This window comes from Sminthopsis crassicaudata, chromosome 3 (genome assembly GCF_048593235.1).
Source record: "Sminthopsis crassicaudata isolate SCR6 chromosome 3, ASM4859323v1, whole genome shotgun sequence".
NCBI classification, from domain to species: Eukaryota; Metazoa; Chordata; class Mammalia; order Dasyuromorphia; family Dasyuridae; genus Sminthopsis; species Sminthopsis crassicaudata.
The window spans coordinates 226,472,722-226,499,919 of NC_133619.1; the positions used below are offsets into that span (position 1 = coordinate 226,472,722).

The window sequence follows — 27,198 nt, forward strand, 5'->3', positions numbered from 1 at the left end:
CCATCTATATTCCAAGAGAGAACTATGGAGATAGAATGTGAATTGAAGCATAATATTTTCACTTTTTTTCTTTTGCTTTTTCTTTCTTGTGTTTTTTCCCTTTTGTTCTGATTTTTCTTACACAAAATGACAAATATGAAAATATGTTGAAAATGATTGTACATGTATAAATTACATCTGCTCTATAGCTTATAGGCTTCAAGCGTTAGAGAAGTTAAATGACTTTCCTAGTCATATAACCAGTATTGAATTCAAGTCTTCTTTAATTCAAAGCAAATTCTTTCAAATTTTTTTTTATTTTCCCCAGTTACATGTAAAATAATTTTTGGTTATACATGTACATTCGTTTTTTACATATTTTTATATGAATCGTGTTGGGGGGAAAATCAGAACAAACAGGAAAAGCTATGAGGAAAAAAAAGGGGAAATAAAGGTGAACATAGTATGTGCTGATCTACATTCAGTCTCTGTAATTCTCTCTCTGGATGTGGATGGCATTTTCCATCCAAAGTTTTTTGGGATTACCTTGGATCACTGAACTGCTGAGAAGAACCTAGTCTATCATCACTGCTGCAAAGCACTCTTAATCCTTTAGACCAGTGATCTAAAACTTTTTTGATTGTACATTTCTATCTAATGTAAAAAAAAGAGTATTCATCTTCAACACAATATTACCTGTTTATAAAGTATTTCCATGTATACTAAGAGCTCCTTGAGGGCTTTTGTTTCATTTTTTACCTGGTATATAATAGGTGCTTTATAAATGCTCTAGATGCCAAATTAACAATTGTTGGTTTTATCCTAGAGATGGTAGAAAGTCTGACATATAGTAGATACTAATTGATTGAGTGAAAACTTCCACAAAATAGCCTTTCAGATACTTGAAGAAGAGCTACACATTCTTAAATCTTTTTTTTCTCCAGCTTAAACATCTCTATTTTTTTTTTCAGCTGGTCTCTACACAACATATGGAATAACCATGGTTACCATCTTGTGGATGCACAGTAGTTTGCTAAAATTTCCTTTCCAAAGTTAACTGCTCAGAACTGAACTCAATACTCTCCAGAAGTGAGTAGAAACAGAATGGAGAGACTATTAGATCACTTTTTTTTAACCTGAGGTATATATGGCCATTTGCACAACTCAAAGATGAGGAGTAAATTCTTATGAGAAATACCATAAAAGATGATCAGATCATTCTTGATAAGGTGGACATAGAAAATGAGAGTTTTCAATGAAATCAACAGGAGAATAATTTATGCTGTGGCTAAATTGATGCAAAGGAAAACCACATTCAAATGCTTCAGAACTCTGATCAATGCCAAAGCCAGTCATTATTTCAAAAGATTGATTGTGATACAGATGTCTCACCTGTCAGCAGGAAAGCAGTAGACTATAGTTATGGAATGAGGCATGCATTCTCAGGTTTAGTCAATATGTCGGTTTGTTTTGACTTTTCTTATTTGGAGCAATGGGGGAATTTGATTGAAGAATTGGGAAGTAATAGTATTATAAAAAGGAAAAAAATCCAGCTTATATATGTCACATAAGGAATAGAGTATTAGACTTGGACACAGGATGATCTGATTTTGAATCATGCCTTAAACATTTTTAGCAGTGTGATCTTGGGTAAGTCACTTACTGTCTCTGTATCTCAGTTTCCTCATCTGTAAAATGAGGGGATTGGAGTTGATGACCTCTCTGGTCCCTTCCTGCTTTAAATCTATTATCCTATGATAGATGAAATATTTTTAAAAAGAAAGAAAAAAGCAATCTCTTTCCACTTGTTATTAGATAATAAAAACTGTGTAGTATATAATAAAATAATGAAAATATTGTTTTTAGAGAACAGGGAGGAGCAGGGATTGATGTCCTCTGAGAGACCACTTATAGACACTTCTCTATGAGTCTGCTTTTGTGAGGGTCTGGAAAATGGTTTGGAAACGAAATATGTTGGAATCAGCATATCATTTGCATTGAATTCTGTACTGGCCTGGGTTGGATATGGCTAAAGGTCAGTGCCCTAGCCAAGATCTATAGGGAAACAAATCGCAGCCTTCTGGTCGAAGAGGTCTTTTCTCATATGGTAGATAAAAGAACCTCAATACTACTGTCTTGTCTCCTATAAAGAATGCCATGTTGCTCTGTGCATCAGGTAGAAGGGGAAAATAACTCAGAAACTCCAGATTGTCTCTCAGGAGCAATGTAGAAGTTTCATTTTTCTGCCTCCCCTTTATGACTGCCTTTCAGTTTTACACCCTGGGTGCTCAGTGGTAGTAAAAAGTGGGTACAATGGAGCTTGGAGTCAGTGCATTCATGTTGGCAAATGGTATTTCCTTGTCTAGCTCAACCTGTAGGGAAGGGAACTACAGAAAAGGGAGCTCTTTGAGGAATGAGGTTCCTACCAGAGTCAGAGATCTAGGGAAGTAGTGTTTTACCTCATCAAATTCAGCTTCATCCTCACAGTTCTCCAGTACCCTTGAATAGAAGGAGTGTCCTGAGGGGGAGAAAAAGAGAAGGCACGAGTCAAACCTTTTTTATACATCTAGTCAGAGGTATATGAGTTCCATATCATTTGAATAAGGGCCATTAGTTGTCATTCATATTTAAAATGTGTATGTAGAAAATGTTTCTATTTGGCACATATTCCAAAGTCCTGGGAATCAGAGTCATTGTTTCACAAGGTAAAAACCCCTTTTCCCTGTTGCTTCTCTTGCTCATCCCTATCTAAGCCAGTCTTATTTATGCTCCCTGGTCCTTATTTTCCAATGCTTGACTCCTCTGCTTTGCCCTTGGAATCCTTGTTCTATGGTGACACACTTTTTATGCTCTTTAGCCTCTTACCAATGTTGAGTGTTCTTTCTCTCATGTTCACCAGCATGAGAAGACAGACCTATTCCTTGCTCCTCAAGCCTCTCCTAGACTCCTTTTCTTTGTCCCCATCTCTCAATCACCTTTTCTCCTTAGAGACAAATGCTCTGTTGGTGCAGTTGTGAAATGATCCACTCATTCTGGAGATCAATTTGGAACTATGCCCAAAGGATTATCAAACTCTGCATACAAAATGTGAATTAAAATCCAGCAGTGTTTCTACTGGGTCTGTACCTCAAAGAGATCATAAAAGAGGGAAAAAACTCACATGTGCAAAAATGTTTGTAACAGCCCTTTTTGTAGCGGCCAGAAACTGGAAATTAAGTGGATGCCCATCAATTGGAGAATGGCTGAATAAGTTTTGGTATATGGATATAATAGAATATTATTATTCTATAAGAAATGATGAATAGGCTGAGTTCAGACAAGCCTGAAAAGATTTACATGAACTGATGGTAAGTGAAGTGAGTAGAACAAAGAGGACATTATTGTACATAGTAACAAGAAGATTATGTGATGATCAACTATGATGGACTTGTCTCTTTTCAACAATGAAGTGATCCAAGATAATTCCAATAGACTTGTAATGAAAAATGCCATCCACATTGAAAGAAAAAACCATGGAGACTGAATGTGGATAAAAGCATAGTATTTTCACCTTTTTTGTTGTTGTTTGTTTTTTTCTTTTTCATGTTTTTCCCTTTTTATCTGATTTTTCTTGTGCAGTATGACGAATATGAAAATATGTTTGGAAGAACTGCACATATTTAACCTATATAGGAATTGGGGAGGGAGGAGGCAAGAGAGGGAGTGAGAAAAATTTAGAGCACAAAGTTTGCAAAAGTGAACTGAAATTTACCTTTGCAAGTTTTTGGAAAAATAAAATGCTATTAAAGTTTAAAAAAGGGAAATTAACAAAATGAAAAAAAATAAAATAAAAAGTTCATCCCATTAATGATATCCCCCATTTCAAGATGGTTCCCTCCTCAGTGAGTTCAGTGTAAGACTTATACTGTCTCTACGTTCTGCTCTTATTTTTCAGGATTTCGGTGTGTACACCAATGATCCTATCACTCTATGTATCAACCTCAACTACTATGAATTTCACTTCTACTCCAGTTGGTCACATATTAGACTACACCCCAAAATATTCTACCTTGAAGACATCAAGAGCTTTGTGAGTCCTAATTCCACAAACGTCTGGAAATCCTTGACACTAGCAGTGCCACAGAGTCCCAGATGATGCCAGGAAACGTCTTAATGGGCAATGTGATCATAGAGACCAGGTTTTTTGATGATGATGATGATGTCAGCATGTACAGAGTAAGACTTTTCTATATCTGAGAGAAGAGTATATATGTATTTCTAGGATTCAGGGTTTTATTTTCAGGTGGGGTGGGAAAAGAAGTGACTGTTTTACTTTCTCCCATACCTTCTTTTATTGATACTACCACCTCTAACTCTCTCTGGTAAAAGATACTTGTAACCACCCAATGAACAGCTTTATGAAGGAAGTCAGTAGCCTCTTCCTAACTGATGACCAGCCCAAACTTCTCAGTTCCAGAATAGGAGAAAGAGACTTGAGACTCTTGTCTAGCTGTAAATACAGTAGATGAACACTGACCAGGAACTGACTTGTAAATGTTATCCTCCTTGCTGCCCTCTGTCCCCATTGGCTTTTCTTCTTTCTGGTCCTCTACTTTTGGATAGAATTCATTTTCCAATTCCATGTTTAATTTTCATTTCATTTCATATGTATTCTTCATACATGTAGTATAAAATAGACTATAATTTTATTATATAATGTGGTTAAAACTAATTTATGAATTAAAGCATTAAAATGTTTTAATTTTCCTCTCTGGCAACATTCTCTTGTCCTTCCACTGCTCCCAATAACCTCATTTCTGAGATTTTTCACTGACACTGTGGCCTCTGGTCCCTCAAATCTCTCCTGTTCTTCTAATCTAGCACAATTTTTCTGGTTCTGAAAATATCAAAGTTCCTCCAAAGTTTTGACCCCCCATTGTTAATCCACTCAAAAAGTCATTTCCCATCATTCTCAAATCCCTTGTCTTTTTGCAGTTCATACTCCGATAACCTTCTATACTGAATTTCTCCTACTATTCCACAGTAAATTCTTGCATTTACTCCCAGGCTATTGAAGAATGAAGGAAATTACAGTCTCATTTCGACTGAGTGTTAAAAAAATTGACATTGTCAAAAAATCAACTCCAGAATTAAGATGAATAGAGAGGTTTGGCTAGGCCATAGCTCAAATGAAAAGTTGGAAAGGAAGGAACCATGTTTTGTGTATTAAAAACTTAATATAGATAAATAATCATTAAAATATCTAACATTTGTAGAATAATGGAAAGCTTGCTAAGTGCTTTAAATATTTTACCTAATTTGAGCCATATAATAAGGTCTGAAGCTAAGGTTATCACTTCAGGTATTTTTATCTTCATTTTACAGATGAAGAAGCTGAGACTCAGGGAAGTCATGTGACTTGTTCATCATCAAATATTAAGTGTTAAAGGTGATATTGAAATTCAGGTTTTCTTTTCTGCCTCCTTAAGCTCTGTACTCCATGATCTCTCTCAGAAGTTTTACTAGTAGATATGGCAGCCAAAAAAAATTAATGTGACCTTGGGCTGCATTAAGAGGGGCATGGTATTCTGTCTTCTTCCCATCACATCTGTTCAGTTCTGGGAATCACATTGTAGGGATGATATTGAACCAGAGTCTATATAAAGGTCAGGATGGAAAAGGGACTGGAGACTATGGAATGTGAAGGCCAATGGAAAGACCTAGGAATGTTCATCTTGGAGAAGAGAGATTGAGATTTTCTTACAAAGGGCTGTCATATGGGAAAGAGATTAAATTTATTCTCTTTGGTACTAGAAAGCAGAACGTGGAGCAGTGGATGGACATGGTAGAAATAACCAATTTAGGTTCAATGTAAGAAAGAAATCTTCCCAGCAATGAGAAGTATTTCTGTCTCCAGCTAATTTCAAAGATGAAGAAATGAGGCGGTTCAATGACTTTCCCAGTGTCACACAGCTAGTGAATGTCTGAGGCCAGATTTGAACTCAAGAAAAGTCTTCCTGACTTCATCCCCAGCATTCCACCTACTGAGCCACCTAGCTTTCCTGATATAATAAAGATTCCTGTTCAGATACAAGTTGATCTAGAGAGTTATGGTGTGCCTTCCAACTCTGAGATCCTGGCAACTTTGCCTATCTCTGCATTATTGCTTATAATCTTTTTGATTAGACTCTGCGCTACTTTCCACAACAGCTATTCCAAACATTGTCCTCTCCTGTCAAGATGATAATTCTGTACCTATCCCTTGCACTCCCAGAACATGATTTTTGCTTCTAGTTTATTAAGAACACTGAGGTCATCTGTCTTGAGTTTTTTCATTTAATTTTCTCCACATGCCAGACCTTTTTACATATTCAACCAACTTCTCATTTTTTTGCTTTGCTTTTGACAGAGAACTTTAACAAATGTTTGCATAGTTGATGTGATTTCTCACTACAATCTATGTTTTCATGCCAGGTTTCTGACCTGTTTTCAGAACCCCTTATCAAACTTCCTTTTCTGTCTAGGTGATCTGTAGTCCATTCCCATGATGTGTCACCTCTCTGTTCAAAAATATACTCCAGTGATACCATATTGCCTTTAGGTCTTCTTTATTCCCTCAACTTGTTCTCATCTTGGGGTCTTCAAGTCAGCAGTATAGTGGGCTACCTTTCATTTCTTTCCATACTCTAACTTAGCAAGTAAATTCTCTTAAAACATCATCAAATACCTCCCAAAATCCTACCACATTCATGATGTCTTCCTTGACTGACCACAGAATAATAGGTGACAGTCTCTTTTCATCCTGCCTATTGGTCATGTAGCTCCCACAGCTTCTCTGCCCAATTAATTCAATTTTATTCAATTAAACACCTACTATGTACCACACACTGAGGTGCTAATCTTCCTTTTACAGATGAAGGGATGCCAACAACAAAAAGCAGTAATAGTGTCATAGGCTGTAGGGAACTTTAGAGTTTATTCTTCCCCTTGGATTGTAGATGATATACATATCCAACTGGTGTAGTGTTTTAGTCTAAGGTTTATGTTTTCATTTTGCCACTTGCACATTTTATATTATGTAAATTCAATGATCTTGGATTATAAACTCCTAAAATCACATGGGAATTATACATTCCTAAAAGGGATAATTCTCTTTCATTACCACCTATTAAGCACCAATTTTAATGATGATAATGAGGTAAGATAAGATTTTAGTGAGAATGATAGAAAGATAAGACATTAAAGCAAGGCCTTAGCAATTATGTTTAGTCTTTTCATATGGCAGGTAAGAAATTAAATGACTAGTTTAAGGTTACAAAATAAATTAGTGGAAGAATCTAAGACATTTAATCTAAATGATAAGAGGACATTTGAGTGGATTGGAAATGTTGGGAACCAGCCTTGTAAGGGTAACAGATATTTGTTAGAAGGGGAAAGAGAACTGAGTAGTCAAAACCATCCCTCTAAACTTCTTCATTTCTTTTAATGGTATTATCACCCTTCTACTACCTAGGTTCTTTGTTAATTTGAGGCAATTCTTGATTCTTCTTTCTCCCTTAATGTTCATATCTAATCAGTTTTGAATTTTTATTGATAAACTCCCAATGATAACTTCCATAGATCCCTTCCTCTTCAATCACATAGCTTTCCTCCCTAATTCAAGCCCTCACCACCTTTCCTATATTTTACTGAAGGAGTCTCTTAATTATTCTATCAGCCTTCATTCTTTGCCCTATGTAATCCAACCTCCATTCAACTGCCCATCTGATATGCCTACATCATAGATCTGTCCATGGTACTTCTTTTTCTGCTAGCAGCTAGGTAGTGCAATAGATAGCACTGGGCCTGGAGTCAGGAAGACTTAGAATCAAATACCATCTCAGACACTTATTAGCTGTGTTAAACTCGATAAATCACTTACCTTCTATTTGCCTCATTCTCCTCAAATATAAAATGGGGATAATAAGAGTATATACCTTCTACGATTGTTGTGAGGCTCAATGAAAAATTTTGAAGAAAAAACCCAAAAAATCAACACAGTACCTGGCATATTGTATATAAATGTTTATTTTCTTATCTTCCCTCCTTTACCACTGCTCTCCCAATGTGGGGAGAGAGAGAGAGAGGGAAGTCTTTAGTAGCTTCTTATTGCCTTTGCTATAAAATACAAACCCCTCTAAACCCTTCACAGATTACCCCTCAACCTTTCTAGTCTTATTTGATATTATTGCCCTTCATGCACTCTCCATTCTAATTGATCTGACCTGTTAGCTATTTCCTACAAATATCATTCCCACCTCTATTACACAGGTTGCTCCCCATTTCTGACACATGCTCCCTCTTTTCTTTTGCTTCTAATAATTCCCAGATTCTTTCCAAGCATACTTTAGAAGTTTTCTCTTATATAAGGCCTTTCTTAATGCATTCAAGCAATTAGTGCTCTTTCCTGCTTAAAATTACTTTGGGTTCACAAGACATAATAGTCAATGAGTACAGTCATTTGATATTTGCCAAATTTTTTATATTTGATTTGATATTTGTTAAATTTGATGAAGTATATGATAAAGCCAAAGATATCAGCTTCTGGGATAAGAATTCACTATTTGACAGAAATTGCTGGGAAATTTGGAAAATAATATAACATAAATTAGGCATTGACCAACACTTAATACTCCATAAGGTCGAAATAGGTTCATGATTTAATTATAAAGTATGATACCATGAGCAAATTAGGACAACAAGGGATAATCTACCTCTCAGATCTGTGGAAAAGGAAAGAATTTAAGGCCAAAGAAGAATTAGAGAGCATTATAGAATATAAAATAGATAATTTTGATTATATTAAATTTAAAGGTTTTTGAACAAACAAAACAAATGCAGAAAAGATTAGAAAGGAAGCAAAAAACTGGGGGGGGGGAATGTTTACATCCCAGAGTTCTGATAAAGGCCTCATTTCTAAAATATAGAGAGAATTGACTCAACTTTATAAGAATATAAGCCATTCTCCAATTAATAAATGGTCAAAGGACATGAACAGACAATTTTCAGATGAAGAAATTAAAGCCATTTCTAGTCATATGAAAACATGCTCTAACTCACTTTTGATTAGAGAAAAGCAAATTAAGACAACTCTGAGATACCACTACACACCTGTCAGATTGGTTAAGATGATAGGAAATGATATTGATAAAAGTTGGAAGGGAGGTGGAAAAACTGGGATACTAACACACTGTTGGTAGAGTTGTAAACTGATCCAACCATCCTGGAGAGCAAATTGGATCTATGCTAAAAGGGCATAGTTGTATGTACCTGTGTGTACTCTTTGTTCCAGCAGTATCTTTACTAGATCTATATCTCAAAGAGATCATAAAAAAGGGAAAAGGATCCACATGTGCCAAAATGTTTATATCAGCCCTTTTTGTAGTGGCAAATAACTGGAAATTGAGTGGATGCCCATCAGTTGGGGAATGGCTGAACAAGTTATGGTATATGAATGTTATAGTATATTATATTGTTCTATAAGAAATAATCAGCAAGATTATTTCAGAAAGGCCTGGAGAGACTTACATGTATTGATGCTAATTGAAGTGAGTAGAACCAAGAGAACACTGTACACAACAATAAGATTATGTGATGATCAACTCTGATGAATGTGCCTCTTTTTAACAATGGGATAATTCAAGACAATTCCAAAAGACTTGTGATGGAGAGAGCCATCTGCATCCAGAAAAAGGACTAGGGGGACTGAATGTAGATCACAACATGGTATTTTCACCTTTTTTGTTATTTGCTTACTTTTTTTCTTTCCCATTTTTCACTTTTTGATATTATTTTTCTTGTGCAGCATGATAAATGTGAAAATATGTATAGAAGAACTGCATATTGTTTAGCATATATTGGATATCTTGCTGTCTAAGGGAAGGAAGGGAGAAAAATTTGGAACACAAGGTTTTTCAGGGGTGAATGTTGAAATGCATATTTGTATATATTTTGAAAATAAAGAGGCCATTTAAAATTACTTTGCATTGGGGCAATTAGCTGATGCACTGGCCTGGAGTCAGGAGAACTGAATTAAAATTCATCTTTAGAAACTTAGCAGTTACCTAGCTGCATGATGCTAGGCAAGTCATTTAACCCCAAGTGCCTCACCCCCCAAAAAAAACCCCTTTACTTTGCATTTATTTATTTACATATTCTACCTCCCTTTCCTTCCCAAGTTTCCTGATGGTAGAGACTCTTCATTATTTGTCCTTGTATCCTCAGAGTCTTCCACAGTGCCTTATATGCAGCTGGTACTTGAATTAAATGGAATTTACATTCTCCTCTTAAAGTTAATCATTTGGGAAATATTGCTCATTCCCAGGCAGGTGATTAAAATTTTTCTGGGGGGTAAACAGAGCTGACTCCACTTTTGCTCTTAGAGAGGTAGAGATTTCTGTGTGTTGGCTTACAATGTAAGCTGCTTTTCCCCTGGAGCCTTTATTCTGTCTTTACAACATTTTTACCCCTCTAATACCTGTTACCTGTTATTATTATAAGGCTCATACCTAATCATTCCTGCCCATTCAAGTGTCCTCCTCTCATCTGAGTCAAATATCACAGATTCTACCACTAATCTATTTTGTAACCTCATACAAATATTTTCATCTCTCACCTAATATATGAAAGGGTTTGCTGAGATCCCTTATTACTCTAAATTTACCTATCATCATCCTTAAAATTTTACCTTACCTCATCATCATCACTAATGCTAATAATGATTAGTTAATTTTTAAGATGTGAATGCTCACACTGAAAATCAGTTTTAGAGAGCTAGTATGAGCTAGGTTCAGCACTGTCCAGCTAAACAGCCATAAAATCCAATCATTTATTTTACAAATGAAGAAATTGAGAACCAAGGGACTGGTTTTCCTAAGATTGTATAGGTAATAAGTGGCAGAGATTGGACTCAGGACAAATCATCTGACTTTTCAAGGCCTTAATTTTTTATCCATAAAACATGGATAATTCTTTTATTACCTACTTCACAGAATTGTTGTGAGGCTCAAATGTGAGACCTCATAAACCAATACTACATAAATATCGCTGTCCATGGTAGGCCATAGGTGTCATTTTAGTTACTGGGAGATGGAGGCTGGATAGTGGATTGCTGGAGTTTGGGAGTTCACAGATGCAGTAGGGTCAGAACTGATTAGGTATTGGCATTAATTTTAACTCTGATATAGTAAGCTTTCTCCTAATGCCTTCTGCATCCAGCAAAAAGCCATTGGATAGCCTAAGGAGGAGGGAATGGACCCAGATCAATAATGGAGCAGCTCAGAGCTTCCTTGCTCCTCAGCAGTAGGATTGAACACATGCTCTTATGACCAGATAATAAGATAAAATGACTAATCTTTTTTAAAAGCAGCATGATTTGATTATAATTTAATTAACATAATTAAGAGCTGGTTAGGTTCCCTGTCCTTAGGACTCAAATGCTACTGACTTAGAGAGGAAAGTCCTTGGTAGATTATCTATCATTTTGGGTTTCTTTTTATTTGCACTATTACACAGATAATTAAAACTTGGTAATGTAAGCACACACTTTTTTTTTGCTTTTTATTTTCAAAATACATGCATAGTTTTCAACATTCACCCCTGCAAAATCTTGCATTCCAAATTTTTTCTCTCTTTTCCTCCCATCCTCCTCCCTTAGACAATAAGTAATCCAATACTTGTTAAACATGTGCAATTTTTCTATATATATATTTCCACATTTATCATGCTAGTCAAGAAAAATCAGATGAAAAAGGAAAGAAAATGAGAAAGAAAACAAAAAACAAGCAAACAATAACCAAAAAGGTAAAAATATTATGTTGTGATCCACATTCAGTCCCCCAAGTTCTCTTTCTGGATACAGATGATCCTTTCCATCACAAATCTATTGGAATTGTCCTGAATGACCTCATTGTTGAATGAAAATAATAATCTTACAACAATAATAATAATTACTGAATGATAATAATAATCACATAATCTTGTTGTTGCTGAACATAAACTCTTAAAAGGAAACTATTGCTGGGTTTGTAGATCCAGAAGAAAACTTAGAGATCTAGTTTACCTCTCTCTTTTAGAGATGTGGAAATTCAATCTCAGAGGCGAGAGAGCCCCAAGTCATTTACATAGTAGACATCAAAGGTAGGATTTGAACCTAGGGGGAAGTCCATTACAGATTAAGGGACCATAAAACCCTAAATTAAAACCTGAAAGGAACTTTAGAGATTATTTAGTCCTATCTCTACTCCATTTCACAAATGAGAAAACTGAGATATACAAAGGAAAAGACATTTATCCAAAGTCACAATTGGTCTGAGCAGGTGCCATTATTCTCATAGCTCAATGTATTTTCCATGATACTTGGCTGAATATTTGTTTTAAGAAATAATGTGTTAGTAGTTAGCATTTAAGTATTTTAAAATTTGCAAAAGGCTTTACTCAACAACCCTTTGTCATTGTATTCAGACATGTCCAATTCTTCATTTCTGGAGAAAAAATGGAGTCGTTTGTCATTTCCTTCTCCAGCTCATTTTACAACTTAAAAAACTGAGACAGATCCAAAGCTAAGTAAGTGTCTGAGGATAGATTTGAACTCATAAAGATGAATCTTCTTGACTCAAGGCCCAGTTCCCTATCCCCATTGTGCCAACTAGCATTTACCTGTCAATCCTGGGAGGGAGATGCTATTGTTATTTCTATTTTACAAATAAGGAAACTGAGGTTAAGACAACAGAAGTAAAAACCTTAACTGCCAGGACCACCTCACAAGGGCAGATCCTGGTTGTTTGAATGGTCAAGGCTAGGAAGTTGAGACCAAGTCCAAGGAAAGAACATTATAATGCTGTAATAGTGAACAATTTAATGCAATATTTATTCAATGTCATTGTGTACTAATCCCTCCGCTGAAATCTTTAAAAGCTTTGTTATAGCATGAAAATAGCTTATACAGAGCAAAAGCTTTGTTAAGAGTTTGAGTAGAAGGCCTGATGATAGATTGGATATCTTAACTAAGGACTTGCTTAGGGCAGTTCAGAGAGAGAGCTGGAATGGACTTTAAAGATCATTTATTCCAATGATAACAAAATCAAATAGAAACAGATTCTTATTGGCTTCATATTTATTTTTAAAAAGACAAATTAACATTATGTTGTGGTTCATTTATTTTGTTAAATATTTCCCAATTACTTTTTAATATATTATTCTGATTCCAGTGCTTTTCCCACAACCCTGCAAAGTTCTTTTCTCACAATACTATTTTGAGGGAAATAGCAAAAATATTATCCTCATTTTATGACTGAGCAAATGGAAGCCAAAAGAGACTGAATAACTTGAATATGATTCTTCAGTTAGTAGGTAGGACTCAGGCCCAGGTTTTCTCACTCCAGCATTCTTTGCACTAGTTTGCTGCATAGCCCTTTGTGCACAAAGGGAAATAGAATGGTATAGTGAGCAGGAACTGTCTTTGATTTCTCTTTGCATCCCCAGAGAGTGGTGTAGTGCCTGTCACACAGTAGATACTTATTTTCTTCCTTCCAAAGGAGGAAGAGAGAGAGAGAGAGAGAGAGAGAGAGAGAGAGAGAGAGAGAGAGAGAGAGAGAGAGAGAGAGAGAGAGAGAGAGAGAGAGAGAGAGAATACCTCTCAAGACACTTGCCCTCTGTTTCACAGTTCCTCCCAGGAATCTGTAGGAGTCCAAGTTACAGAAGATCATGAGAGTTTTATTTCTTTTTCCCAGATTAGGACGAGAAAAAGCTCTATCTATGGATCAGAGGGCAGAGTTTTGTTTTGTCTCACTGCAGGAGGTTTATTTTTTTTTTATTTTTTTAGAGATGAAAGAATGTTAATTATTAGATTTGATCACGAATTGTGCCACATAGACCTTTCCTGAGACTCTTTAGTACAAGGGACTGGGGAAGGCATTTTAAAAAGATAATGCAAAAACTTCCATTGGTCTAACTCTAATACATATCAAGTGCTTAATTATTGCTTTCTTATCATTATCTATCTATCTATCTATCTATCTATCTATCTATCTATCTATCTATCTGTCAATCTATCCATCCATATATCTGTCTGTCATTATAATAAATTATGAAAACTCATTTTATTTTTAAAATATGTAATTTGGACTTTTCATTAGTTAATGTTTATTTTCCTGGATTACTTTAAATAAGTAAGGCTAATTGTGCAGTATTATTGTGCAGAGTTATTAGTAGAGTCAGTTGGATTCAAATCTTGGCTTTGGCTAGGTCACTTCATCTTGCTGGTCCTCAGTATCCTCATCTATAAAATGAGGAGACTGAAATTCTTGAAGAAGGTATTTGAGTGTCTAATAGTAAGAAATCACCTAGTACCTTATGGTTTACAAAGCATTTCCCTCATGACATCTCTCTGAAGTATGTATTACTAATATTATACCTGCTTTACATGAGGAGAAACTAAAGCTCAGAGAGAGATTGTGACTTCCCCAGTATTACTCCATGATAAAAATCATAGCCAGGATTTGAACCTAGGTCTCTTGAATACAAGTCCAGGAAGAGGTGAGCAATTCTGGAGATAGACAACTTGGTGGTTGTAGATTTCCCATTATTAGATGCCTTTAAATGGATAAGAGATAACTAACGGGATAACCAATGGATAAACATGGCTGTTGTATGGGGAATTACTAGTCAGGTATCAGTTTGACTAGCTATCTACTGGTGCCCCATCCAACTCTGAGATTCTGGAATTCTGTGACTAAATGATCCCCAACGCCCCTTTCTAACTCCAAATAAGTGATGTGTTTCAACAAATCTTTTTTTTTCATTTATTGCTATGTCTGTTCAAGAAAACTCACTTCTCATTTGTATACATATTTGGATATTTGGATACAGTTGTTACTTCGATGATGACAGAGACAGCAGGGCATAGTGAAGAGAGTCTGATACTAGTCAAAAAGGTTTGAACTCTTATCCCCCCTTAGAACTTAATTACCTGTGTGATCTAGACAAGTGATTTAGTATCTCTCTCTCTGTCTTTCTCTGTCTCTGTGTCTCTGTCTTTGTCTCCATTTCTGTCTCTTTGTCTTTGTATCTCTCTGTCTGAACCTGTCTCTCTCCTTTTAGTTCCTTATTTGTAAAATGGAGATAAAATATCTGTAACAACTACCTCACAGGGTAGATGAAAACATGATGAAATAATGGATGAGTAAGGTACTGATCCTTTTGTAATACTGACTGCTGATAGAGACAGAACAAAAAAATCCTAATCATTTATATTATGAACTCTGATAAAATCAGTTTAAGAAAAAGACATATAGCCTTTAGGATAAAACCTTCATAGAGAGGCACAATTGTCGCTCAGATAAAGGACTTACTTGAAGACAGAATACTGAATTAAGTTAAGGATGGTTGCAATGGATTGTATTCTATTATTCATTTGCATTTTGTTGTCTTCAAAGTTTTGTAGTATATAGCTGTTAAAGCACAAATCAAATAATTGCTTGGGGACCATGGGAAGATTATATTTAAAAAGCTTACACTAACAAAAAGGATGGATTTTTAGTTTCACAGAATCATAAATTAGAAATGGGATTCACTTGATTTGAGGCATGGGATGAATAGTCAGGATGGGTGATAGGTGATCAGATAAAGATGCAGAGAAAGCTGAGAGCAGAAAGAGCTGAGGACAGTAGATGCAGGAGTGGATGTCATGGAAGACAGATTACACAAGTTTATTGGAGTTGTTCAGATCTGTCAGACAGGCTTTGTGGCTGTTTTTCAGGGCACTGGGCTAATTGGGAGAAAGGTATTGTTTTTCTGAGAATTAATTGGCTGGAGAAAAGCAGGATTACTCTATCTGCCATCTATAGCCTGAAGGATCTTATGCTAATTAGGTCATCAGAATTAATATTGTATACTACTGCTATTTTATATCCTGCTTTCTGTGTATGAAAACTTTAATATCAAAAATACAGTCAAGTTTTCTAATGAACATAGTGAAGGTAAAGATAAAGTTTTGTTTGAGTGGTGAAAATACTCTGGTTTTGAGTTAATCAGAGATCCCTTTAGACTTTCAGTAGCAAGTCTCCAACCAATTTTTGCTGTAAAGTAATTGAATGTCTATATAATACATTTTCTAAATTATGCATTAAAATGTCTGCTTACATAGGCAAGAGCTTACAGAATGCAAACAGTTGAAGAATTAAAAGAATATCTGTGTAACTGACAATATTAACATCCTTTTGAAAAATAACATTTTAACCACTTAAAGTGAGGAAGGGGATCTTCCTGGCCAGAAAAAAAATATTTTTTTTTCTGACTCCTTAGTCACACCAGCATGAGAAAGATGCCTAAACTACCTTTATGACTGAGAATAGAAATATGGGATGGATTTTGTCTGGCAAGTGATCAGTAAAGACCAGGAAGAAAGGGTAGCAGAATTGTTTTGCCCATTTGCCAAACATGGTTCATAATATTTTCTAAATAGATAAAGGATATCAAGGGGTGACATTTGAGGTTGTAAAGTGCCCCAGGTATATGGCTTTTCTTACTCAAGTATGTGCTTTCCAGCTAAATTTCTTTAAGTATGTAACTATTCTCCCCCAAAGACAGTTACATGCATTGTAGAGACTCATCAATTTTATTTATAAGCATTTATGAGCAGACTGTTATATTTATACCATTTTTATTTCTACTGAATAAATGTTATCCTTATTCTGACTTTTTATCTTACAATTTTTTTTTCATGTTTGAGAGTCACTAGTGTCATAATGACTAATTTTGTATTAGAAAACAGACTGATGGGACCTACAGTGATGGGCAGTAAAAAGTTCCCTTCCCTCATCACAAATAGATGACCTGGTAAGGATACTATCCATTCTTACATCTTGGGTACTTGGATAACAGAGGGATCAAGCCAGTTCTGCTAGGAAATAAAGATACCGGAAAGAGTGGAATGTGTCACACTGAGACCACATAAGCAAAGTATTGAAAACCTTAAGGCACTATATAAATGTCAGATGTTAGCTATCATTGAAGGTATGGGTATTTCCCCCACTCCTCATCAGCAATGCTGGATTTTTCCCATATATTTCTAGAAATCCTTTATACAGGAACCATCCAATGTACTAAAGCCCTCTGCTTTTTTTTTTTTTAATGTCTTAAAGGTGCCAGAGTACACTTACTAAGATCTACTGTGCTAGGTACCTGGGATACAAAGACAAAATCAAAAGCTGACTTTAATTTCAAAGAGCTTACAATTGGTTCTCATCCTATAGATAGTTTTTGGTACACAGTTATTTGCCTGTTGTCTCCTCCATTAGATTGTAAGCTCCTTGATGGCAGGACTGTCTTTTGCCTTTTTTTTGTATCCTCCAAATTTAACCCCATGTCAGGCACATAATAGGTACTTAGCAAATGCTTATGGTCCATCTCTTTTTCTGATCTGACATGTCTTTTACACATTCCTCATATGCATCATCACTAACAACATGCTACAGCCTATTTATGCCATGACTTCTCCTTTGCTTCTGGGTGACCTGAAGTTGGGATTTTCCCAAGATCTCTCTGTTACATGTTACTGGAACTCAGTTACATATTACGCTGTTACTTGTTCAAATACCTCTGACTTTTGGAATAGCTGTCTCTGCTATATCGTCGTGTTTCCTCCAACTCAGATCACATTGTTCATGTCTGAAAGCCAACAGCCCCCACAAAACCCTAGGAAATGGCAGCACCTAAGCAACAACTAGGAATTGGGAATGGTCCCATTTTTTTTTCAGCATTAGCATTTGGACTGCTAGAAGCTGGGGGACTTTTTAATTTTCGGAACTCCATTCAGTGACAGTCATTGTTCTTCCTTTGTAGATATAACAGAGCTATTTTGCATTGTCATTTTAAAAATTTACCTTGAGCATTATTTTTAGAGGTTGATTGGAAAATTACAATTACAATTTTCTTTCATGACTGCTTAAAATGTCTTCCACATTCTTAAGTATGATTTAATTATATCTTAAGCTAAATGTCTTTCCCCAGAGAAAGTTTGAGTCCTACAGTGAAAGTTAATGGTAAAGTAATAACCCAAAAGCTTATTTTAAAGGCACCTTTAAAGGAAATTTAAATTAATTTGCTAAGCATTTATTAAATGCCAACTGCATGAAGGTACTATTTTAGATTCTAGGAAATATAACACAACAAAATGATCCCTGCCTTCAAGGATCATGGCATCAGAATTTTGTGCTAGAAGGGACTTTAATGTCTCCTGACACTGGAGTTGAGTCTTCTCATTTTGCAGATAAGGAAACAGAAAAGGAAAGGCTCTTACCTAAAGTTACACAGGTAGCAAATAAAAGAGGCAAAATTTGAACCCATGTCATTTCATTCTGATTCAAACACCCTCTTTGTTATCCATTGTGTCATTCTTTTGGAAATGCATCTGTCTAAATGCTTTTCATCCCCTAAACAACAAATTGATGGACTAAAAGGGAAGAATACAACAGAATATTTCTGAGCAGAATTAAGGAAGGAACTTATTTTTCTTGAATATATATATTTGTCACAAGAGTTTTGTTTTTTATTGTTAAGTAAGGGATGGGAGGAAGTAAGAGGGAGAGAAAATACATCTTTTTTTTTTAATTTTTTAAAGAAATATATCTATTACCTTAAATGAGGCATACCTGTAGAGTTTTGTGGCTACAATGAGGCATGGTTTTTAAAATAACCCCATCTACATTTTCAAGTTGGTTGAACTCATTAGGTAACAAGCATTCATTAAACACTGTTTATTGTTTAGTGCCAAGATTAAGAAATCTTTTGTTTTGTTTTGTTTTTCTTGAAAACTTTAGCTTTTAAAAGTTACAGGTAAGAAAATTATTTTTAAGCCCTTAAACAGAGCAAGGGAATCTTCGTGTTTTTAAAAAACATTCAAAGCAAAAAGAGTTGAAACATCTTCTAGGGGCGGATTCATCCAGGCTGGAATCAGAAAAAGGGATGAAAAAAACTGTTTGGAATCAATTTTTCTTCTCTTAGAGATCATGATCTAAGTATTGGAAAGGGAACTAAAAAGCACTGATTTAATTGAAAAGCTGATTCACTTTTCCTCAGGGACTGTTTCATCTAGTTGTTAGGCTGTCATAATTCTGGTTGACTATAGCTATCTTTGACTGGATCTTATCCAACTCTTTGTCTTGTGGAAGTCTAGACCCCTCAGATCCTGGGAGCAAGAGAAGGCTTCTAGCATGTTGGGTTAGAACAATAATATTAAACGTTTAATAATTCAGAAAGCACTTTCCCCACAGTTCAAATATTATTCTCCCCATTTTACATATAAGACAACTGATAAACCCATCTAATTTCATAACCTGGTTTTGAACCTAGATATCCAGGCTTCATAGGTAGCACATTTTCCATGATTCCTTCACTGACCTAACTAAGTTCTCAGTCTCGAAGTCACCCAGAATTCCTTCCTCTTCCTATGTACCCCATAGCTATAGTCATCAGTTCTTTGTTTTTTCCTTTACAACATCTGTCTCTTTCTCTTCAATCACATAGCTACCATCCTAATGTAGACTCTCCTCACCTCTTATCTGAGCTATGACAATGCCCTTTTAATTGGTGTCTCTGTTTCCAGTGTCTGATTCCCAGCCCATCCTCCACACAACTGCCAATATGATATTTCTAAAGCACAGCTCTGACCACAGCACTCCTATACTCAGAAAATCTTCAGTGGCTTGCTATTACTTCTAGTTTAAAACATAACACAATCCTCAACCTGTCATTTAAAGCCCTATAAATATGGTTTCCACATTTTCCCCCTTTATGGATTCTTCATTTGAATCATATCAGCTCCCTAGCTGTTTCTTGGGGATGTGCTAGAGCTGACCAATCATTAAATTTCAGTGTGAGCATTTACACCTGGAAATCAACAAATTTCACAATTCAAGACTTGATTTATTGTTTTGTTGGTTATCTAGACTTAAAAAAAAATCTGATGGAGAAAATGTTAATAATGCAGATTAAATTTAGAAGGGGATAATGGATTCTCATATACATACACTTTTTTTTTTCTTCAAAAAGCTGGTTGTTGGGCAGTTAGATGGCACAAGTCCTGGAGGCAAGAGGATCTGATCTGAATTCAAATCTGATCTCAGACACTTAACATTTACTAGTTATGTGATCCTGGGCAAGTCACTTAGCTTCAAAAATAACAAAATCACGAAAAAACAGAGAGCTAGTTGTTAAACTTTTACTGGCATACCCCTGGCTGTTTTCCATAGGTGACCTATCTCTCTACACGTCATCTTGATTGGGGGAACCCTGAAACTGTCCTCTCTGACTATGGGGAGGAAGCTATGGAGGTCAACTCTGAGAAACTCTCTTCTGGGAGAGGCCCACCTCAGGGAATCAAGATAAAGTGGCTTCATTCTGTTATCTTGGTAGTGACTAACTGCACCTTCTATTGAGCTGAAAATTAGTTCAGGACCACTCCTAGTATCTGGAACTTACATGGTTTCATTCAGTTAGAAATCTAGGCCCAGGGGCAGTGACAACATTGAAAGAATCTCATTCAATTGAACACTCAGTCTCAGATTTCATATTAAAAAACACAATTTTAAACTCATTTCTTTGTGGAATGTCTGACGCAGGATTATGCCTTGTCAAGGAATCTCTCTTTGGCATAGCTGCCTGCCAGGACTCCTGCCTGCTGTGAAGAGAACCTCTTCTCAGTGAAAACCTTTTATTTCTCTTCCACAACCTTGCCATTGAGGAAGTCAGTCTTCCTAGCAAAGCTGGCTTCTCAGTGCCAACAGAATAAAACTTCCTTTTTTTGCCATCTAAACTTTTAGGGTTAGTGAATTCTTTTTACACTGGACTTGCATTAACCAGAGAGGGGTCCCACAACTCTCTGCTCTGCCACTAACCACATCAATCTCATTCCAATTCTAGCATCCTTTTCATTATCAATCATGAAATTCTATTGGAAATACATTTATCTGAAACATATTTATTACTCTCTGAACAATGAACTCAAAGTATAGAATGCAACATTTTTAGCAGAGTCAGTGAAAGAATTTGCTTTTCATGAATATGATATGTTACAAGAGTTTCCCACAAATCATCATGGTCTTAGACCCTCTCCTCACCCTTACTTCTTAGAATGAATGCTTAGTTTTTCCCAGCTGCAGCTCAGGTGCTGCCTTGTATGTGAGGGCTTTTATGATCTTAAAATGCAAACTCCTTGCAAGTAGTGATCATTCCCTTCTTTCCCAAGTGTATGACACATAGTATGTCATTAATAAATATTTGTTGAATTGTTTGATTGATCCTGGAAGTTGAAAGTGCTAGATATGTATAAAATTACTATCTCATTCCACAGTTGCTCCATTCTTATTCTTCCTCCTAAAGGAGTATCAAGGGCTGTAAAGGGCAATAAGACAGGAAATTATATAGCACTGCAGAAAAAAAGTGTGGCAGCTATGGCCAAAAGAAAGAATTAGGGGAATATGTGCCCATTTCATCGACTGGGCTTCCTTGAAAAATAGTGGATTCATACTCATTAGAAGGCGTCAAGCAGGGGAAAAATGACTATTTTTTAAGGTATGTTATAGTGGTTTTTTTTTTTTTTTTTGTATGGATTGGACTAGATGGTTTCAGGAATTCACGTAAACTCTGAGATTCTGAGATTCTATAATGAGTTAGTTGCAGTTGGTCAAAACTGCATCCAGAAGTCTTGGGTCTATATTAATCCTATACCTAGGGGATTTCTAGGATTTAGGAGAACAGCAGTTTTGCAGTTCCTGGAGATGTTTAATGTTAATTATTATGAATTGTCTTCTTGTTATCAAATACTTTTAATGTATTGATTTGTGTATATCATGAAACCACTGCATGTAGCATTCCTGTAGGGATTTTTCTCCTTGGGAAACCAGATTCATCTTGTCAAGGTTACATGACTAGTGCTCACTGAAATACACTACCTGCAAATGGAGGTGGATTAGTTGTTAGGTGAAGGTTCACATTCACACATCCATAATGCTGAAGGCTTCAAGCTATTTTATGACAATAGTGAATACCTCCCTCACTCTGCACTTCTGGCCTAGTGGGGCAAATCAAATAACCAGAGTGACCATAGGATTCTCCTTTGAGATGTTGTTGCCACCTCCAGGTGTTTTAACATATTTTTTATTTACTTATGTATGTATTTTTATAACCTCCCAGTAAGGTAAGTTCCTTGAGATCAGGTTATGTGTCATTTTATTTTCATATACCCAGCCATTTAGCATAATGACCTACATACAGTAAATTGCTTAATAAATGTTAGATTGAACCGATATCAAATTACCTTCCTATTGTGAAAATATGAATAAGAATCTCAAATACATAAATGAAGAAGAGAATGTTCATGTGGTCAGGGGCCAAAAGCTGAAAAATATCAGGAAATAGAGCTGAGAAAATGCCATAGTTGAGTTTTTTGATAACCTAGAAGATACTTCTTTGCCTTCTTATGACATTTCTTTCTTGATTCTTAGGTAAATCATTTCTTCAGTTTCGTCATTGGAATATTAGAAAGTTGAACTAGATATTCTCTCAGGTTCCTTTTGGCTCAAGATCTAGAGTCCTATAATCTTTCTGCTTGTCTGAACATTCCTTTTCAGTCTTCTGTACCAAGGGTAGGTATCCCCCTAAATTCCATCCTAGGACTTCTTTTCTGCTCTCCTCGAGGCAAGAGTCATAATCTCCCTTGGAGAAAGAGTCAATGCCTCCTGAAAGTCACATCTCAACAAACTATATGGACACAAATGTCTTTCACTGGTAGTACATATTTTACACTTTTCTGTTGTCACTTGGTGATTCATCAGCTTCCATGGTTTAGTTATCATCTCTATATAGATGATTCTCATATCTAGAGGCCTAGTTTCACTTCTGAACTACAGATCTACTAGGCATTTCCATCTAGGTGTCATATAGGCATTTCAAATTCAACATATCTAAAACATAACTCATATTTCATCTAAAACATACTTTTCCTTTAAATCCATATCACACATCCTTACTAACAGATTCCCCCCTTTATCATATCCTCTTTCAAAATAGTATTTTCCCCCCAAAACATGTAAAGATAGTTTTCAACATTCATTTTTGTAAAACTTAATTTTCCAAACTTTTCTCCCTCCCTCCCTGATTCTTCCCAAGACAGAAAGCAATCTGATATAGGTTAAATATATCATACCTTCTCATATCTTCTATTTTTCTATCTATTATCTCCTCTTCTGCCTACAAATATTCCCATGTCTCCCCATCCTCAAAAACTCATTTGATCTTTTCATTTCCACTATTGTCCTATATTTCTTCTGCCCTTTGTGGCTAAACTCATAGAGAAGACTACAATAAGTGTTCCTATTTCCTTTCATTTTTTTTTTTTTTTTTACTTCCTACAATCTGATTTTCTATCTCATTATTCAATTGAAAATATCTCCAGAGTTATTAATGACCTTTTTTCTCAATCCTCATTCTTCGTAACTTCTCTACTGCCTCCTTGATATTTTTTTTTCTTTCTAGGTTTTCAGGATACCACTTTCTCCTGGTTTCCCTCCTAATTGACATTGGCAGTCTCCTTCGCTATATCCCAATCCAGGTCACCATCACTAATTCAGTCCCCCAGGACTCTGTCTTGAGCCCTCTTCTCTTCTTACTATACTACCTCATTTGGTGATTTCATCAGCTCCCATGAATTTAACTTCTATGCTGATGATTCTCATATCTACCTATCTTGTCCTAACCTTTCTGCTGACCTCCAATCTTCTATCTTCAATTGCCTTTCAGACATCTCAAACTGTATGTTCAGTAGACATCTTAAACCCAACATGTTTATATTTCCTCCTAAATAATTTCCTCTTCCAAATATTCATATTACCCTTTAGGATACCACCATCCTCCCAGTCCCCCAAGCCATAATCTAGATGTCATCCTTGACTCCCCACTATCTCTTATTTCCCTATATTCAATCTATTGCAAAGATGTTTTAATTTCACCTTAGCAACATTTCTTGAATACATTCTCTTCTACTGTCTTGGAACAGGTCCTTATCATGTCACAGTTGGATTATTGCAATAGCTTGATCTGCCTGCCATAAGTCTTCCCACTCCAGGGCATTCTCCATTTAGCCATCAAAGAAATTTATTTAAAGCATAAGTCCTCTGAGGTCATGCCTCATAGTCAATAAACTCCATTAGTTCCCTCTCACCTCTAGGATCAAATTAAAAATCCACTGTTTGGTGTGGAAGATTCCCCTTCATAAAATAACACTCCTATATTTTTAATCTATTTATACTCTCCTCTCCCCCCATTATAAGGTATTCTCTGATCCACTGATAATGACCTCCTTGCTATTCCACAAACAGGACACAATCTCTTGGCTCTAGAGATATTTTCTGATGGCACACCATGACCGAATGCTCTCCTTCCTCATCGGGGCTTCCTGTTTCCTAGGTTTCCTTCAAGTCCCAGCTAAAATCTCACTTTCTACAAAAAAGTCCCAGGCCCCCTTAATGCCTTCGTTGATTATGTTCAACTTATATATTTCCATTTTATTCTTTTATGTCTTAGAATCCTGTTTTTTTCAAAGTACTGCTCACATATGACTTCCTGCAAAAGTACTCTTTTTTCTTCAAGCTTTTAGCATCTTTTTCCTTTTAGAATTTGTTGTATAGGGGGCACCTAGATGGTGCAATGGATACAGAACTGGCCCTGGAGACAGGAAGACTTGAGTTCAAATCCTGTCTCAGATACAACACTTTCTAGCTGTGTGACAGTCACTACTGTCACCCCAACTACTTCACCAAAAACACAAAACAAAAAAACTAGAATTTGTTGTATAATGTTATAAGCATAACAGCCTTTTCCAGAAAGACTATTATATATATATATATATATATATTATATATATTTGTTACTGCTTTGTTGTATCTATTCCATCCTCCAAAACTCACACTAGAATATAAGCTTCTTGAGAGCCAAAGCTCTTTCTAATTATTTGTTTGGGTTCTTTTTAATTCATTTCCCCAGCAGCCAGGGCAGTGCCCTTCTTTGTAATAGACAATAAATATTTGATGGGTTAGGTTGGACCTGGGTCCCCTGACTTTCAGTCCAAGGCTCATAGGCTCAGGAAGCAGACTCAGAGGCAGATGGTCCAATCTTTTAAAGGCAAAAAAGGTAAAGAAATTTGCCCAAGATTTCACAGGTGGCGTTAGCAGTGAGATTTAAGTCCAGGTCTTCTGACTAAATATCAAAAGTTCTTAATTTTTTTGGTGACATGGTCTACTTTGGTTATCTGGTAAAGCCTATGGATGCCTTCTCAGAATTATGTTTTTAAATTATATTTAAATAATACATTTAAAAATAAAATATATAGGATTACCAAGGAAACCAAAGCCTAGTGAAACTAATGATGCATCCCTCCCCTTATCTAAGTTCACAGACCTCCCTGAAATCTATCCTGGGACTATGGACTCCAAGTTAAGAACCCCTGGCCCAGAGACAGAGCTTTTCTATTGTGCCAGGCAGTCCTCAGTAACAATAGGTTACAGAACCATGGCAGAACCAAGCACTTTCTGAAGCAGCATTTGTATTATTGGGAAAAGTGCCTTGGATTTTGACGTTTGGAGAAGATTTACATAGCTGTATTTTGTACTTTTCCAGCAACTGCTTTGTTATGAGAGCATGTATCGCTGAGAGTGTTCTTAAGACCCATTCTTACATCCTTATAATTGGCCATCATCAAAATGGGATTTCAGAGGATTCTGCCTTCCCTTGTTTGAGTTGGTTTGTTCCAGCCTGAATACATCCCTGAGTGTCCCTGACTGCTGGTAGTGAGAAGGATTTGTACACATCCATGGGTGTGGGTGTGTGTGTGTGTGTGTGTGTGTGTGTGTGCGTAAGAGAGAAAGAGAGAGACAGAGAGACAGAGAGAATGAGTGACAGGGAGATAGAGAGAGAGACCCAGACAGAGACAGACACAGAGAGAATGAGAGAGTGGGAGCCTATATGCTGGGCTAGGGATAGGAGTGGAAGTGTAGGGAGGGGAGTGTGAGAGCTGGACAGGAAAAAGAGCTTTGGAGCTGGGAGTGGTCCCTGCATTGGGAGGCTTTTGAGTTGGGGCACCCAGGAAGAAGCAGGAAAGCATGGTTACTTGTGGACTGTAGCTATTGCTGCACAGAGGATGAGCAGGCAAGCTGCCAACAGTGGGGCAAAGCAGCCCTGCAGGGGAGACAATCTCATCAGAGGCTCTTTTAATCAAACCCAACCTTAACTTCTGCTTCTCCCATCTTCCCTGCTGGGCCGGAGCATTTCCTTTCCTCTTTTTCCCTGCCACTAGAAACCAGGAGATGAGTAGCAATCTCTGGCTGGGTTGGAGATCTAGAGAGCCTGTCTGAACTTGGCTGGGCTGCAGTGGTGAGAGACTTTTCCTCTGTCATATTAGCTGAACTCAACCTCTCTATGAGCCCAGAGTAATGTTGTTCTTACCCCGACACTCATATATATATATACACAATATACACATACATTTGGGGGAAGAGAGTGAGAGACAGAGAGACAGACAGAGCAGAGAGAGTCCGAGATTGAGATAGACAGAAACAAAGAAATAGAGAGACAGAGAAAGAGACAGAGAGGCAGTTAGGTGGCACAATAGACAGAGCACTGAACTTCACTTAAGAAAGACCTGAGTTTGAAAGCTACCTCAGATATTTACTACATGTGTGAGCGTGGACATGTCACTTAACTTTTATTACCTTTAGTTTTCTCATCTGTAAAATGGAGATAATACTAGCATCTTCTTTTCATCGTTATTAAAGGACAAATGAAGATATTTGTAAAGTACTATATGATGTTAAAGTGTGTTGTAAACCTTAAAATATTATATAAATGTTAGTTATTATTGTTGTTGCCATCGTGATTATAGCAATGATTGCCACCTATAGGATCACAGGACTACTGAGTTGAATAAGATATCCCTTTTAACTCTCACATTCTGAAATATCAAAGATTAAGTAATTTGACTTCAGTAATAAGTCTGGATTTTAATAATAAATAGGATTTTAGCTTAGATCACTACTGACTGCAAGTCTAGAATCCTTTCACACAGTAGGCCTATTCCAGTTCTCAATTTGGTCCTGTGATCACTTAATACCTCCAAGTCTCATTTCCCTCAATTGTAAAATGAGGGGATTA

At 36.3% G+C, this 27,198-nt stretch overlaps 1 protein-coding gene across 1 annotated transcript in view; it reads right to left on the bottom strand.

The window, feature by feature from the left end:
• The window catches only part of OTOF (otoferlin), a 156,845-nt gene that overhangs the window by 124,156 nt on the left and 5,491 nt on the right, over window positions 1–27,198 (bottom strand). Inside the window, exon 2 of the mRNA XM_074300111.1 lies at window positions 2,439–2,497. Within this exon, the coding sequence (XP_074156212.1) occupies window positions 2,439–2,497 (59 nt within the window). The remainder of the gene's footprint in view (window positions 1–2,438; window positions 2,498–27,198) is intronic.